The sequence below is a fragment of the Bos indicus genome, chromosome 2 (assembly GCF_029378745.1).
Source record: "Bos indicus isolate NIAB-ARS_2022 breed Sahiwal x Tharparkar chromosome 2, NIAB-ARS_B.indTharparkar_mat_pri_1.0, whole genome shotgun sequence".
NCBI lineage: Eukaryota > Metazoa > Chordata > Mammalia > Artiodactyla > Bovidae > Bos > Bos indicus.
The window spans coordinates 23,985,188-24,001,581 of record NC_091761.1 but is presented as its reverse complement, the minus strand read 5'-3'; the positions used below and the strand labels follow the sequence as shown (position 1 = coordinate 24,001,581).

The 16,394-nt window shown below is 39.1% G+C and overlaps 1 protein-coding gene across 3 annotated transcripts in view; it reads left to right on the top strand.

Moving 5' to 3' along the window:
- Window positions 1–16,050, top strand: part of PDK1 (pyruvate dehydrogenase kinase 1) — a 42,680-nt gene extending 26,630 nt beyond the window's left edge. For 2 of the 3 annotated variants that reach the window (XM_070803258.1, XM_019970820.2), the window contains 3 exons: window positions 7,105–7,215; window positions 10,334–10,447; window positions 13,012–16,050. In XM_070803258.1, the coding sequence (XP_070659359.1) occupies window positions 7,105–7,215; window positions 10,334–10,447; window positions 13,012–13,152 (366 nt within the window). In that variant the 3' untranslated portion in view covers window positions 13,153–16,050. The remainder of the gene's footprint in view (window positions 1–7,104; window positions 7,216–10,333; window positions 10,448–13,011) is intronic. The other variant, XM_070803260.1, reaches the window with a different exon arrangement.
- Window positions 16,051–16,394: the final 344 nt, after the last annotated feature.

Below are 16,394 nucleotides of genomic sequence, written 5' to 3'. Positions count from 1 at the left end.
TTGCCCTCAGCCCTGCATCAGGCCACTGCCAACCCACGCCTCTGCCAGAGACTCCTGAACACTTACAAGCAAATCTGGGTCAGTCTTTTGTGGAGTCACTGCCCCTTTCTCCTGGGTCCTGGTACGCAGAAAGTTCTGTTTATGCCCTCCAAGAGTTTGTTTCCCAGTTCTGTGTAAGTTCTGGCAGCTCTATGGTGGGGTTAATGGCAACCTCCTCCAAGAGGGGTTAAGTCATACCGAAGTCTGCTGCACACAGAGCCCCTGCCCCTGCGGTAGTCCACTGCCAACCCACACCTCCACGGGAGCCATTCAAACAGTTCTGTCTCATCTCTGTGGCATCTCTGGGTCCTGGTGTACGCAAGGTTTGTTTGAGCCCTCTGAGCGTTTCTGGCAGGTATGGGGTTTGATTCTAGAAGCACTTTAGCCCCTCCTGCCGTCTTGCTGGAGCTTCTCCTTTGTTCTTAGACATTGTTTGTTTAGTAACTTTTTGAAACTAATTCTGTGAAGTCTATATTCTTTGTTGTGTGTGCTTTCTGCTTAGTGGTCAACTAATGTTTGAACTGAAGTTTCCTTAAATGCCTTCGCCCAGTCTTTGTCAAGGGATTCTGTGTGCAGTTTGGAACACACCTTCAATGTTGAATCAGGTTGTTGACAATTCTCGACTTAACCTTTACATTCCGCTTGTACAGAGCTTCAAGGTCAGGTGGAGGTGAATGCTTAGACTCTCTCAGGTTCTTAGTAAACATGGCCGTGAGCATGAGCATGACCATCTAGGTTCCCCGATATCCTTGAGTTTTTCTAAGCACCTATGGACATCTCATTCCTTAGCTTTTCCGACTAAGTTTTTTGGGTAGCCTGTTATTTGCCTTAACTGTTGTAGACTGCCTCAGGCAGCCATCAAATTAATCAGTTACCTCTAATTGTCTTTGATAGGTGTTTCTGAGGATGGGGAGTAGAAGCATGCAAGACTTTTTGCATTAAGGAGCTCAGAATCAGGTCAAAGGTCAAAGAACGAGTGTTTCCAGTGGCTGTCAGACTGCTGGTTTCACTCTGATTGCAAGTTGTTGGTAGTGGGGATGGGAGGTCGGGAAAAGCCAAGTTAAAATACTGCAAAGCTCATTGTTGTTTTTCTTGAGTACATACTCCCCTTATTGCTACAAGCCTGTGGTTAATTTCCAGAGTTCTAACAATTTGTGCCTTTTTGCTTTGGTGCTTTGATGGGAGACTTTTTGGAGCTCCTTTCTCCACTGTTTCTGCTGACATTACTTCTGCTCTTCCTTTTGAGAAGACTTAACGCATTGGAGAAGGAAATGGCAACCCACTCCAGTGTTCTTGCTAGGAGGATCCCAGGGACAGGGGAGCCTGCTGGGCTGCCATCTGTGGGGTCGCACAGAGTCGGACACGACTGAAGTGACTTAGCAGCAGCAGCAATGCTTATTCAAATTCCTGTTTCTTTGTGTCTGACCAGTTTTAAGTGAAGTTTAAGTTCTTCAGCTCTGTTGTGAAATTTCATAATGATGTGACCTGAAGTGGCCTTTTTGTACCCATTGAGCTGGGACTTTTAGAATTTCCACTGTTTCCTTGGTACTTTCTTCTTTTCTGTTTATCTTTCTGATAGTTATATTTCAAAAATTCTGGGCTTCATGAAATGGCCCTCTAATTTATTCTTATCTTTTCCTCTTATTTTTATGTCTTTAACTTTTCATTCTACTCTGAGATTTCTTGACTTTGAATTCCCAACTCTTATTGAATTTTTATTTCTGTTATTATAAATTTCCCAGGAACTATTATTTTTATTATCTTTTCATAGCATTCTGTCCTGGTTTCTTCTTTTATCACTCTGAGGATAGTAATACTAGTTGCTTTTTAAAAAATTAATATGCCTCAGCTCTCTCGACTAGTTCCTCTGAACTTTTTTCTATTTATCCCTCTTGGCTATTCATATAAAAGAATGGATCACAAATAAATATATGGTAGCATCATCTGTTAGCTAAAAAACTAATATGAATATGTCACTTTTTTCCAGTCCAGATGTTAATATGTGTATATTTTTTGGTTAGTTATGTGTCAGCTACTTGCCCATTAAGGTTTATTTGATTCAAAATAAGCCGCCTGTCTTCTGCTTTGGGACAACAGCTATGCTACAGCATGGTCTTTCTCATACCTTTTTCTGCTTCTGTTTCATGTGCTTTAGCATGCTGGTCTGCAGTTGTGTTCCATTACTTGTGGTCATCCATCACTGCCTGGATCAGTATTCACTGAGCTCTTAGGCTCTCAGAGACTCGTTCTGTGCTGGTAGACAGGCTTTGCTAAGGGAGTCTGCCTGTTTGCTGTAAAGAAATGTTCATGATAACCCAGCAGTGACACTCCTAGATATATACCCGCAAAGCTTGAAAACAGGTATTTAAGCAGTGAGTATTCATAGTAACATTATTCACAACAGCCAAGAGCTAAAAACAACCCAGATGTTCATCAGCTGAATAATAAATCAACAAAAATGTGGTATATAGTGGAATATTATTTGCCCATAAAAGGAGTGAGGTATTGGTGCATGCTACAACGTGAATGCTGCAACATTAAAAATATGTCGAGTAAAAAAAAACTAAACACAAAAGGCAGCACATTATATATGATTTCATTTATATGAAATGTCCAGAACAGACAAATATATAAGGACAAGAAATACATTAGTGGTTACTTAGTGTAATCAATAACGAGTCCCGGGTTTCTTTTTGAGGTAATGAAAATATTCTAAAATTGACTGGAGAAATGGTTGCACATACGTATGAATGCAGGCATACCTTGCCTTGTTTTACTTGATTGTGCTTTGCAGATACTGCATTTTTTACAAATGGAAGGTTTGTGGCAACCCTGCGTTGACCAAGTCTGTCAGTGTCGTTTTAACCAGCAGCATCTGCTCATTTCATTTCTCTGTGTCACATTTTGGCGATTCTTGCAATATTTCAAACTTTCTCATTATCATGTTTGTTATAGTGATCAATGATCTTTGATATTATTCTAATTGGTTTTTTGTTTTTTATTTTTAAATTAATGGATATGTACATTTTTTAGGCCTAATGCTTTGCACACTTAATAGACTACAGTATAAATGTAAACATAACTTTTATAGGTACTGGGAAACCAAAAAATTCAAGTGAATAGCTTTATTGCAATATTTGCTTTTTTGTGGTGTCTGGAACTGAACTTGCACTATCTCAGAAGTATGCCTGTTTGTTAAAAAGCCACGGAGTTGTACACTGTTTTGAAAATTTCATTGTTTATGTATATTTGGCTGTGCTGAGTCTTAATTGCAGCACATGGCATGCAAACTGTTAGCTGCGGCATTTGGGATCTAGTTCCCTGGCCAGGAATTGAACCCAGGCCCCCTGCATTGGGAGCGTAGAGTCTTAGCCACTGGCCCACCAGGGAAGCCCCTGAGTAGTACACTTTAAACAGGTGGATAGTATGGTATGTGAATTATATTTTCATCAAGCTGTTTTAAAAAAGCAAAGCTCATAAGGGTCTTAAACAGACTGTTCCAGAAGTGTTTGTAAATGGTCTTAGCTGCATTAGGCTCTACCTCTTCAAATCCAGTTTGCATGACTCATCTACCCTTGTTAGCTCTTTATATAGAGCTTTGAACCCCATCACTTACTGTAGACTTTCAGGATCAAGGCCTGGAATTTTTTTCCCCATTCTTTTCGCTGTTCAAATTACTGACATTTTTAACTTATTATGCCTCTGCTAAGTTAGAATTTTTTTTTCTAACTTACAAGTCTAACTGCTCTTTCAGACTTGTGTTTGGTCCAATTGCAGTAAGTGACATAAGTATTAGCACCACATATCTGATAAATTAAAACTTACACATCTTGGTTCATTCACTGTTGGCAATTTTTTTTTTACACACCTGACCTTGAAAAAGCTGTTGTATAAGAAACTTGGGGAGCTATGGGTGAGTTCAAGGTTAGTAAATTTCCTGCCTTCAGAACTGTCATCAGGTTAGTAATGATTCATTTCCCTTGGACCTGAAAATCCACATACATTAGCCAGGGAGCCTAGTGTTATGAGAAACAGGACATTAGGGATGGCAGGTCTCGGTTGGATGACATTGAGAAGTGGTGGTTTCATGCACCAAGGAGAAAACTTTAAAAGTAATTGGCAAACTTCTCTTCCTCCGCCTTCCTGTTGACATGACTCCACACCACCCTCCACTTTCACAATCTCTTCCCTTTCGCTTGGCATAGTCTTGTGTTTCTATGATTCTCACATTTTTCTTCAAATAGTCTTCAGAGGTTTTTAAATTTCCACATCTCTTTTACAATATATTTGTCATCAGAGTGCCGTTCTTGTCTTGAAGATACACAGACCAAATGTCTGTCTCTCTATTACTCCCTCCTTCCCTTTTCCCCAAAGAACTCAGGTTCTCTGGTATAAGATCTGTTAACAAGTTTCGTGGAAACACCTTTGACCACTTTAAAAACTGGCCCCAGGTTTGGTTGCAATGTATTATTACATTTTTGGCTACAGAGCAAAAGCAGTTACCTTTATCATTCTTTAACTATGCTCCTATGGCTTAGATGACCCCTTTACTTCTAATGAGATGACACTTTTCAAAGGCCCCTTTGGCCTTTCTGTTCCACTCTGCTTTTGTCCTACCGTCCCATGGCTAGAAATCACTTCTTGTGTCGTATCTGCTGGATTGCTGTACTGCTTCTGGCCAGAAGGTTAAGGAAAATCGCTAAGTATTTATTGAACTGTACCTTCTTATCTTAGTATCTATTCTAATTTGTTTTTTATTTAATATTTGTAGAACCACGCTTCTGATTCATGTTACCAATAAATATGTAGCAGAGCATTAAATTGAAGGATGAATAATTAACAAATTGATGCATTTCAGAAAATACCCAGAGCCCTTTATTCACCTTACTAAAATAAAGCTCTTCACATGGCTTTGAATTCATAGCCAAGAACAATTTCAAGCATAATGCTACATACAAGTTCCTAATAATGTTCTTGTATATTTTTATACTGTAATTATCTAATTATAGACATGTCAGAGGCCAGTCTTCAATGGCATTTCAAAGCAGATTTTTATTTTAAAAATTAAAATATCTGTGAATTTCTATTGTGAGACTAATATATATATGTGTGTGTGTATGTACACACACACACAGTTTTTTGACTGAACTGACATGAGTTTGAGCAAGCTCCAGGAGTTGGTAATGGACAGGGAAGCCTGGTGTGCTGTAGTCAATGGGGTTGCAAAGAGTTGGACATGACTGAGCGAGTGACTGAGCTGAACTGAAAGTTTTTGAGACTATAAAAACTCAACTATATGTTGTTACTGAGCAACTAACACTATAAGCCATTCAAATTGACTTTTTATTACATATAATTCAGTATGGTTTTTATCTATATGTCAGTACGTTAAAAGCAGGTTTATTTGAATATCACAACCATGTTAATATTATAGATAGTAGAATCAATTTAGATTTTGTGACTAGAAAATGGCTATAGTAGATTAGAAGATAAAGCTGTACAATGTGTTGTTGCTGTGTGGTTGCGAAGTCATGTCCAGCACTTTGTGATCCCATGGACTGCAGCACGCCAGGCTCCTCTGTCCTCCACTGTCTCCTGGAGTTTGCTCAAGTTCATGTCCATTGAGTTGGTGATGCCATCCAATCATCTCATCATCTGCCGCCCCCTTCTCCTGTCCTCAGTCTTTCTGAGCACCCATGTCTTTTTCTGAGTTGACTCTTCGCCTCAGGTGGCCAAAGTATTGGAGCTTCAGCATCAGTCCTTCCAGTGAATATTCAGGGTTGATTTCCTTTAGGAATGATGGGCTTGATCTCCTTGCAGTCCAAGAGACTCTCAAGACAAGCTAGGAAAATATGTTCCATGTTAATTGAAGAAAAACCTAATGAAGACAATCTGTAAATAAATTACCAAATTCAGTATAGCATATGATTTGAGTTGGAAAAGAACGTAAGAACAATACAAAGAACTATGTCCTTTATAACTCACCAGAAAGTTGTCTGGGAGACTATGCTGTGAAATTAGTTGTAGATGAGACTCTTAAAACACAATGAAATGGTTCTATTTTTTCCTCCCTGAAAATGAAAATTGTATTTTTTTTACCATAATAGAAATAATTGTGGAAAAAAATTAAGAAACTAAAGCCCCTAAAGAAGAAAATCACTTATAATTCCATTGAAATAGAATTATATTTCAATATAGACTTCTGTCATTTTTATGGAATTAGAATGTTATAAATGCTTCTCCATCTTTTTGCTACTTAACAATATTTTATGACCATCCCATGCCAATACATACTAATATTTAATGGCAAAATAGTATTCTATTTTAGAATGTATATTAGTTTGATTAAATAGCCCGTTTAGGTGGTAATCCAGTTTTAGCTGTTCTACGCAGTGCTATGATGGATATTCTCATACATACTTTGCATGCTTTTCTCATAATTTTCTTAGGATAAGCATTAAGGGTCAAAGGGTACACACATGTTTAATCAGATTGCCAAACTGCCTGCCAGAGAGGAATTACAAATTTGTTGTTATCCAAGATAAGCTAAACCTCTTCCCCATTGTGTGTTGCATCATTAGTGTACTGCAGGAATTACACAAAACCACAGCATTGAAAGCAGGCTTCGCAGGGGTCTCGGTGGTAGAGCATCTGCCTGCCAACCCAGGAGTCAAAAGAGATGCGGGTTTGATCCCTGGGCTGGGAAGATCCCCTGGAGAAGGAAATGGTAACCCACTCCAGTATTCTTACCCAGAGAAGCCCATGGACAGGGAAGCCTGGCAAGCTACAGTCCATGGGGTTGCAAAAGAGTCAAACATGATTTAGTCACTAAACAACAGCATTGAAAATCTATATCACAGTGGAGTTCTTTATGTCTTAAAGTTCCATGTATTAGAGGGATTAAGTCCAGCAGTGGGGGAAGTGTTTATGTTTGTAACTTGGATCGCATGGTATTCATTTTGAAAAGCAGGGCTCGTCAGCCACAGTTAAATGGTGACACAGCATGAATGGGTATTTTGCTGTTTCTGGGACTTGGTCCGAGGGCATAATCCTCTCTCTCCCTAGATGAGTGACCGAGGAGGTGGTGTTCCTCTGAGGAAAATCGACCGACTCTTTAACTACATGTACTCCACTGCACCCCGGCCTCGTGTCGAGACGTCCCGGGCAGTGCCCCTGGTATGTGATCAAAAAGCCGTGAAGTGGGTTTGTGTGACTTGCCAAAAAAGAGGTTACCACATAAATCAGTTAAGCCATTGTGTGGGGTTCACAAACAGGATGAAGGAAAGCTATTAGAGAAAAACAGCAACAAAACCTTCCCCTAAATTTATAGTTTTTGAAATGCTTTTTTTAAAAATGATGAGTTTTAGAGTTCTTATTGCCAAGCTTGATAGTGGTGTGTCAGTAGTTTCCATGTGGTAAACCACATTTTGATAAACTGTTATTAATGTGAAGTCTAAATTACCAGCTGTACTAGTATCTGGTCAACACTGATTGAATCTCTAGTAATTTTTTTTTCCCCTCAAGTACTTGTAATTAGAAAGACTACATATTTGAGGCTCAGAAGTGATACTAGAGTTCTAATCAATTTAATCGCCTGTGGCTCAAATAACAGTTGTGTTGATGGTTTAAAAAAAAAAAAAATCAGGCACCTCTTTTCAGGTTAATAAGATTAGCTTTTGAATGGACTCAGTCCTGGTCCTCCAACCCCCAGAAAAGTGCTTTGCCAAATCTCTCACCCAAATCTCTCGTTGCTCGAGGCTTTGAAGGTTCTCTGGCACATACCCTGGAGTTATTTTGTAGTGTGATGAAAAACAGTCTAAGATGGGTTTATTTTAGACTCGTTCCTAGGGAGTCACTGCAAGGACTTCATTCAAACTGCACAGCACATTCTAGTTAAACAGCACAGATTCTGTAACTATAGCTGCAATACGGTTCATGTCTTACCAAACCTTTTAAATGATTGCTCTAGTTGAGATATGGGTAGGCAGCCATGTGCCCGAGGACAGAAAAGGTCAAATAAACTTGAGTATCTTCTTAGATTCCAGTTTTACTGTAAGTGGAGAAAAGGGATATGCTCCTTTTGTAATAAACAAATTTCGTAGAATTTTTGTGGAGAGCAGCATAGCGTACTCATCCAGACTCTAAACTGTTCCATTCTCAGCTCTACCACACCCTAGCTGTTCAGCCTTGGGAATAGTATTGACCCCTCAGTACCACAATTTCCCCAGCCTTGAAGATTGAGTTATTGTGAAGATTGAGTTAATATATGTAAACACATTTTTTAATAGTACCTGGCGCGTAGTAAATGCTGTGTAAGAGTTGTTTGCAAGATTTATGTGAGTTTTTAAGAAAAACAGGAGGGTTGACATGACACAGGCTGCCCACACACCTACACAGCCTTCCCGAGGGTAAGCCTGTGGTGGTTGAGCTTTCACAGAGCTATTATGACCCCTGCTATTATGACCCCTTTGTAAGGGGACCAGTAAGCAAGCACTGGGGCAGCCATCCGGTCATGCTGATTACTGAGCTGCCTTCACGTGGGTGCCTTCAGGTGCGCATCTGCAGGGACGGAATGTCTTCATGCCGTAAGCCATTCAAAGAGGACTATCCACATTTCCCTCTTCCTCGTCAGTTATCCAGTTTTGTTCTTTCCAAGTCTCTGACCAGCCAGCCCATTTGCCGCTGCCCATGGGCCATGTAGGTGTTCCAGTTCGATTTCCACCCACTGGTAGGATTTGCTTTCAGTCCTGTCTTTTGGGCTTGGCCCCGAGAGAGGCTGTGGTGACAGGGCAGTCCATGTTTGGCTGGTGGGGGACACTGTGCAGACCCAGCAGTGGGCCAAGCCCACGATGTTAGTTAGCATTAGTTAAAGAAAGTTAGTTTCTTCTAACTACTTACAGGGAAGCCTGAGGGGTCCACAGGCGTGTGGCTGAGGGAGAGGCAGTGATGAAGTAGATTGGGTACTACGGGATCCTAAGCCACCTGCTCGTGCAGAAGTGGAACCAGTTAATGTACCTGTCAGAGTCTCACTTGGAAAGAGATAGTTCAAATTATGATGATTCATGAAAGGCTTATCTATAAAGAGACAAATTACAGAAAGAGGGATGGGATAGTATAGGAATCCAGGCTAGCAGCAGCAGAGCTGTCACCACCTGACTCAGGGAAGAGAAGTCATCAGAACCCGGAAGGGAGTGTTAGAGAGCAGCTGCTTACTCCCCAGGGCCTAGCCTGCCCAGGAGCAGGGGATGACGACCCTGAATGGCTCCCTGCAAGACTCCTGCTGGACTCCCCATTGGCTAGACATATAGGCAGAGGCCACAGAAGTCTGCTCCTGTCAACTCAGGCCAGCCTCCCAGGACAAGGGGAAATGTGGAGAATGGGTAGTTTATTTGGAGGGGCAAACAGAAACTCTGGTTTAAAAAGTCAAGTGAAAAATGGTGGCAGTAGGTAAGGCCAGAGCCTGGATTTGTTACTAGCACCGATTCCTGAATCAACATACACTCTTCACTAAACTATTATATGAAATATCATTAAACACCTGAGTTGGTGATAAAAAAAATCTTTTTTTTTTTACACTTATCCAAATGTTCTGCTTCATATTAAAGAACTGATAGGATTTATCCAGGTAAAGGCTATTCCAGATACCGGGAACAGAATGAGCAAAGACACAGCTTTAGCTGGACTGGAAAGTGGGAGGCACACACCTGGTCTTGTTGCATCTTGCGAGCTCTCTTTTAGAAGCTTGGATTTTTATCTCAAGGCAATGGGTTGGAGATGGTGAGGGTTGGTGGGTGTTGGGGTGCTTTGAAGATTTCTAAGTGGGGGAGATGACCTGTCATTGAGTATTAAGAGAGTTGACCTATTAGGGATCTCTCCAGGTTCAGGACTCAGGCTGAGTATGGTATTCATGGTATGAAGTCGTGAGATGCATCTGTGAGGTTGCCACCAGGTCTTTCTACTCTTGCTCCTGAAAGAGAGAACATGTTTTAAATGATATCGCCGAAAGCAGTATAGGGATACTCTGGAGCAGGCCAGTAAAGAAGAGAGAAGCATCCTCTTTCTAGACCCCCACAGGTTGTTTTACAGGAAAAAGGAATTTCAAATGACCAGAGGGAAGCCATCTAATACAGTGCTCAGCTAGGCTGCAGCTTGATCACTTTCACTACTTAAGTACTAACGGGTCTTTTAGATGCAGGCCCTGATAGCCCTGGGATACTCCAGTAGCATTTATTTTAATTAGAGAAGTATTTCAGTGTGTGGGTTTCTGAATAAAATTTCATTTTTTCTCAAACAGGCTGGTTTTGGTTATGGATTGCCCATATCACGCCTTTATGCGCAGTATTTCCAAGGAGATCTAAAGCTCTATTCCCTAGAGGGCTATGGGACAGATGCAGTCATTTACATTAAGGTAAAGACCATAGTCTTCTGGACTTAATGGTACTTCTGGGACTTTTTGATTGTAAGATACCAGTATTTAACTGTAATGAGACTTTCTTCTACCTCATGCTATTAAAATACAAACATCTGTGTTTTTTCTTTTTTTTAAACAAGGATCTCATCTGTTTTGACAAATGATCTCTTTGTGGGAAAGAAATGCCCTTACCCATAGTGATCAGGACTATGATTGTTAGTAGAAGAAAAACTGGGTTAAAGTGGGCAGTCAAAAAGTTATGTTAAAATTAAATTTGTAGTTTAAGATACATGAATGGACGTTGATTGACCAGTCTTTGATATACTTGCTAAGGCCCTTCATTTGCATATGGGTCTTCAGATTGAAGTTTTAATTGTCTTTCTTACAGAAGCTATACCTACAGTACATTGTTTTGGTTTCTTTAATCAAAGAAACAGCCAAGTGCATAATCATTACTGATTTTTATGCAGTTCTTACAGTTGTCTTCTCTTTTTTGACAGCAGTTTTTATATAACTTTCCTTCACGAGTCTTTATGAAACGTCATCTTAGTTTTCAGAGAACCTTCCCCCCACACCACCCCTACATTTTTGTGTGCTTTGTTAAAAGCAATATTTAGATTAAATTACAGGGACAGATTTAAATATACTAACAAATTTAGGAACAGTTACAGGGGACCCTTGGTAGGCATATAGCTCACCTGGTGGAAGCAGACTTACCTGGGATGTTCCATGTGTTTATCTGACACATCAGTGTCTATTACAGGGACAGAAGGCCCTTAGCCCCACCAGCGTGCTGCATTGGTTCAGCCGTGGACTGGTGGAGGTGCCTCCGTTTTTAGTGACTCTAGTTACTCTTATTCTGGCCACTAGATGGCACCTATTTGATAGGAAATGCTGAAGACTACATTAGAAAAAGTAAATTTGTCTGAGAATGTTGTTCTTTGAAGATAAAAGTTTTCTTTCTCAACCATCTCAGTTGTGAGGAACTTAAAAATATTGCCTTCATGTTGCCTTTTTTATCATCAAATATAATGTTTTTATTTGTTTTGTTATAGATCAAGGGGTTATGGCAGTTGTGGCATAAAAAAAATATAAGTATAGGTGAAAGATTTTTAGCTCCATTTTGGAAAAAAATAGAATACAGGAGGTCTTACAGAATAATTAAAAATATTCTGTGTAATATTTTTATTATTTCCTCGGGTAAGAAAGGAGGATCTTGAGGCTGCGGGTGTATGGGGTTTGCCCGCAGCTGATTAGCTAATGTGACAGAACTTGGGAAAAGATCTTTGACCTATTACTCCTTAATTATGCATTTTATGAGAAACAATAGGATATGCCAGTGGATGATTTGTATTAGTTCAGTGTGTTACAATTTTTTAGCTTACAATTATACTTTTCTTGTAGTGATGAAATATTTTAAAATCCTCTGAATCAAAGTGTTTGCTTTCTTTCCTAAATGAAACATTTGTACAACTGACATAAATTTGATATTTTTATATATGAAACAACCCCCCCCCACACACAGAATTAAATATTAAATTAAAATATCCTTCCTTACCATTACTGGAATTAAACTTCTAGTTTAATATTTTCTGCATCTTAGGGAATACCTTTTGCTTAAAGTTGAAATCTTAACAACATATCCTAATTTGAAGATAATGAGGAACATAGTTTATCTCAGTGATACACAGGAAGCCGAAATAGAACAGTGACTTAATGGCGATAATGTTGGAAACATGAAATTACAGTCTGCCCTCTATATCCCCGAGTTCTGCATCCATAGATCCAAGCATGAATCAAAAATATTTGAAGAAAAAAAATACCAGAACGTTGCAAAAAGCAAAACTTGCTTTTCTTGCACATCAGCAACTATTTACATATTTATCGTATTTGTATAGCATTTACATTGTATTAGCTATTGTAGTTAATCTTGAGGTGATTTAAAATCTGCAGGAGGATGTGTGTAGATGATATGCAGATACTGCAGCATTTTATATACGGGACTTGAGCATCGGCAGATTTTGGTATCCAGTGGGGTTGGGAGTGATGCCGAGGGTCAGCTGTGCATGATGTGGAAATCACATATGCTATAACTAAAATTGGTGACTTTAATGGTAGGAAAAGACACAGGCTCAAGCCCAGATTTCATTAAGTGCTTTTACATTACATATATTAAGGTACCTGTGTGAATTTTTGTGCTTTTACACTTAACTGACTTTTTAAACTTCTGTTGAAAATGAACTTCTGTTGATCAGATTTTATAAGAATGTCTATGACACTGTGTAAAACTCAAAACCAGCAACTTCTAGGCTGGTTAGAGAATACTGCATGCAATAAACTCAACATGCACGCTAAGCAGTTGCCATAAGCTTTTAGTAAGTAACACGTTTCAGATGTGTGCTCTAGTTTAAAATGTATGTAGATAGTTTTATGATTGATAAAATACAAATCCAATATAGAGTATGGTTTAATTTGTAGTAAAACTTTTTGCCATTGTAGATTTTTCTCAAATAATAGATTCCCCAAAAAGTGCCTGACGTAGTTCCTGCTTTTCCTCCCAGGCTCTGTCAACAGAATCGATAGAAAGACTCCCGGTGTATAACAAAGCGGCCTGGAAGCATTACAACACCAACCACGAGGCTGACGACTGGTGCGTCCCCAGCAGAGAGCCAAAAGACATGACGACATTCCGCAGTGCCTAGACGCACTGGGACCCCTGGGAAAATCCGGATGTGGCTTTTTATTAAATTTGGGAGGGGTGGTATCAGAACTACGTTATACCAAATACTTCATGCGTCGTGTTCGCAGTTAACTATTTGGATAGGTAGCATAGGTGGAAGATTAATTTCATTTACACTTGTTGAATCTCGTAAAGGACGAAGTTGTACCTATTTTACACCTATATTTTCACAGTTAACTGAACATATTTTTAAGCAACAGTAGTTTTGGTCAACTTTCTCTTTACGATAGACTTCAGAAGCGTGAAAGTCTGCATTTCTACAGGAAGCTGTGTGGTTGTTTTTTAAAAAATACTTTTATGTCTGCTAGAAACAGTTCCTTAATACTGAGTAGCCGGTTAGCCATCTTTCTGTTTTAGAGGAGTTCTGCCAGATTTTATTTAGTAACGACAAATGCGATACGAATGATCCTCAGACTGCGATTAAGGCAGCAAAAAGGCACCCTGTAAGTGTACAGCCAGCCACCTTTCAGCATCTACATGCATTGTCTTCACTCTGAAGTTAATTCATCATTTTTTAATTTTATTGCAAAGGATTGTAATGACTAGTTTCCTACGGAGTTAAGCCAAGATCATGGGCAGCGTACTTTGAATGTGCTTATGATTAATGCAGTGGGAAATTTTTGTACTAAAAACAACCAGCTGCTAAAATTCTAGATTGAATTTAAGAAATTGAGGGCAGAACATTGAGTCCTAGAAACTATACTAATGATTGTTGAGATTACCTGGGGGAGCTTTTGAGAAGGTTTTTCTGGGTCTTACTCTAGACATACAGAATCAGACTATAGCCGTAGCCCAGAAATCTCAATTTTTACAACACTTCCTAGATGAGTCTGATGCCTTGGCTAGTTAGAAAATCACACTTTTAAAGTGAGTAATGAAGATACCACATTTGCTAAAGCAACAGATCTGTAGGTTTTGGTATTCATCTATGGAAAGGTCAGACTTATGGACTCTAAGAGACACAAAATGTTGCAATTAGAAGCATAATTAGAAGCAGGAGACAGGTTGACAACAGGAGGAGAGTCACGGAACCAAAGGTTTAAAACCATAAATGCACAAGTATTGACGGAAAACATGTTATAAAACTTATCTATCTATACTTCCTCAGGATATCTGTACTTCCTCAGGAAAGAAAGTCACCTTGGGCTTATCACAAAAATCATTTGCATTCATATGGTAATTTGTAATATACAAATTTTTGGTATATCTGGTATATAATGATAACTCTGTCAGGCTTAAGAAATACCAAACAGGTGGTATCACCTTCATTTTGAGACTCAGAGTATGGCTCAAAGCTGCCCCGATAGAGTCAGGTCTCAAGCAATATCTGCCAATCACTGTCAGCCACCTAGCCGAGGAGACCAGCATGCCGCGAGACTTAAGTTGTTAGTCTTCCCTCATCTTTTAAGCTGACAGGGAAGTATATTGAGAATAAATTTTAAAGTAAGATTTTAAATGTTTAGAGAACAGCTATAATACTTAAATGGGGAAATTTATCTGGAAAAGACAAGTTGAGACACCTCATTCTCCAAAGGGTTATGTAAGCTTAACAATTCCACACAAATTTGTAAACGGGAAGGGACGTTAAAGGGCTGTTAGCCCTGGAGCCTCAGGTAAGAAGGAGGATCTTGAGGCTGCGGGTGTATGGGGTTTGCCCGGGGCTGATTAGCTAATGTGACCTATTACTCCTTAATTATGCATTTTATGAGAAACAATAGGATATGCCAGTGGATATTAGTTCAATGTGTTACAATTTTTTAGCTTAAAATTACACTTTTCTTGTAGTGATGAAATATTTTAAAATCCTCTGAATCAAAGTGTTTGCTTTGTTTCCTAAATGAAACATTTGTACAACTGACATAAATTTGATATTTTTATTTATGAAACAACCCCCCAACATACCCAAAGTGAAAATTTCTCTCTTTAAGAGGTAAGAAGTGGTGTTTTCAAAGGAGAAGTGAAATCTTTTCCTTTTTAGCTTCTTTTAAAGGTATAATGGTTTTTTACTTTGTTACTGTGGTTAAGGGACAGAAGATTACATACAGAAGTATTTGGGGAGGGGGTGCTTTCTCCTAGTTGGTTTTAAATTACTGTGCTAGGTTTTTAGAGTCTTACACTTTCTTTCCCACCAGCATTTAATATGATGCTTTGTAGATTTTTAAAATATACCGGAGGGTAAGAAGTGATACTAAGTGATTTTTGTAACCTGGGCATTTAATGAGTGTGCCAACATTTTTTAGGAAGAATCACAAAAAAATATTCTGCCCTATAATTAAAATATTAGCTGGCTTTAGATGTCTTCCTACTTAATCACTTTCTTGCACTGTGAAGTTTTTACATGAAGATGTTGAAGTGGCAGTCTACCCTATTTTTTTTAATAAAATGTTTTGTGTATGGTAATAAATTGAAAACATGGATCAACTCTTATCCTGAAAATAAAGTGACCCAATTTAGGTTTTTAAAAATATAATTGTTTTAAAAATAAAGGTCTCTTCTCATCAAGAGTCAGCATTTTGTAAATATACAAGAAGTAGCAGGTAGGTGGCTCATACTGCCCCTCACTACGCTTGGTAGAGGAAGTGTTTTGAACTGAGATTTCCAAATTCTGATGGCAAGAGCAAGTGGTAGAGTTTGTATCGTTTGAGTTATGTTAGATTTCCATTATCCACACATCTGCAGATGACTAACTTACTACATAAATGAACATCTTCTGCCATGTGATTTTTTAAGAGGTTAAATGAGTGTACACTTTGAATAAGTTTTCACAGCATAAGTATACAGGAAAAGGCTTAATTTAACCAGCATTGCCCTCTGTTTGTACCAGCTGTATGTGAGTCAGAATTAAACTCCTTTAATCCAAGATAGCTCCCTGTCCTGTTCCTGATTGATGGGATGAGACCATCAATCTTCCCTTCATTGTTGAAACCAACAAGTTCCATAATAGGACTGTGTACGTAAAGACCAGGGAGAAGACTTCTAGCATTATGGGCCCGCTGTGGCCTTGTGAGCAGCCAGTTGGAGAGGAAGCCAAAGAACAAGTCAACCAACTTCAACTTGTACCTCCAATTACTGTGCCGTAACTGTGAAGTTCTAACAGATGAGTAATGAGAGTTGTGTTAGGCTGGTTTGCCCACAGCTTTTCTTGAAGAAACTTTTTTTCAGCATACTGTATGTGATTAATTTCTGGCCCCCAAATGAATTTTC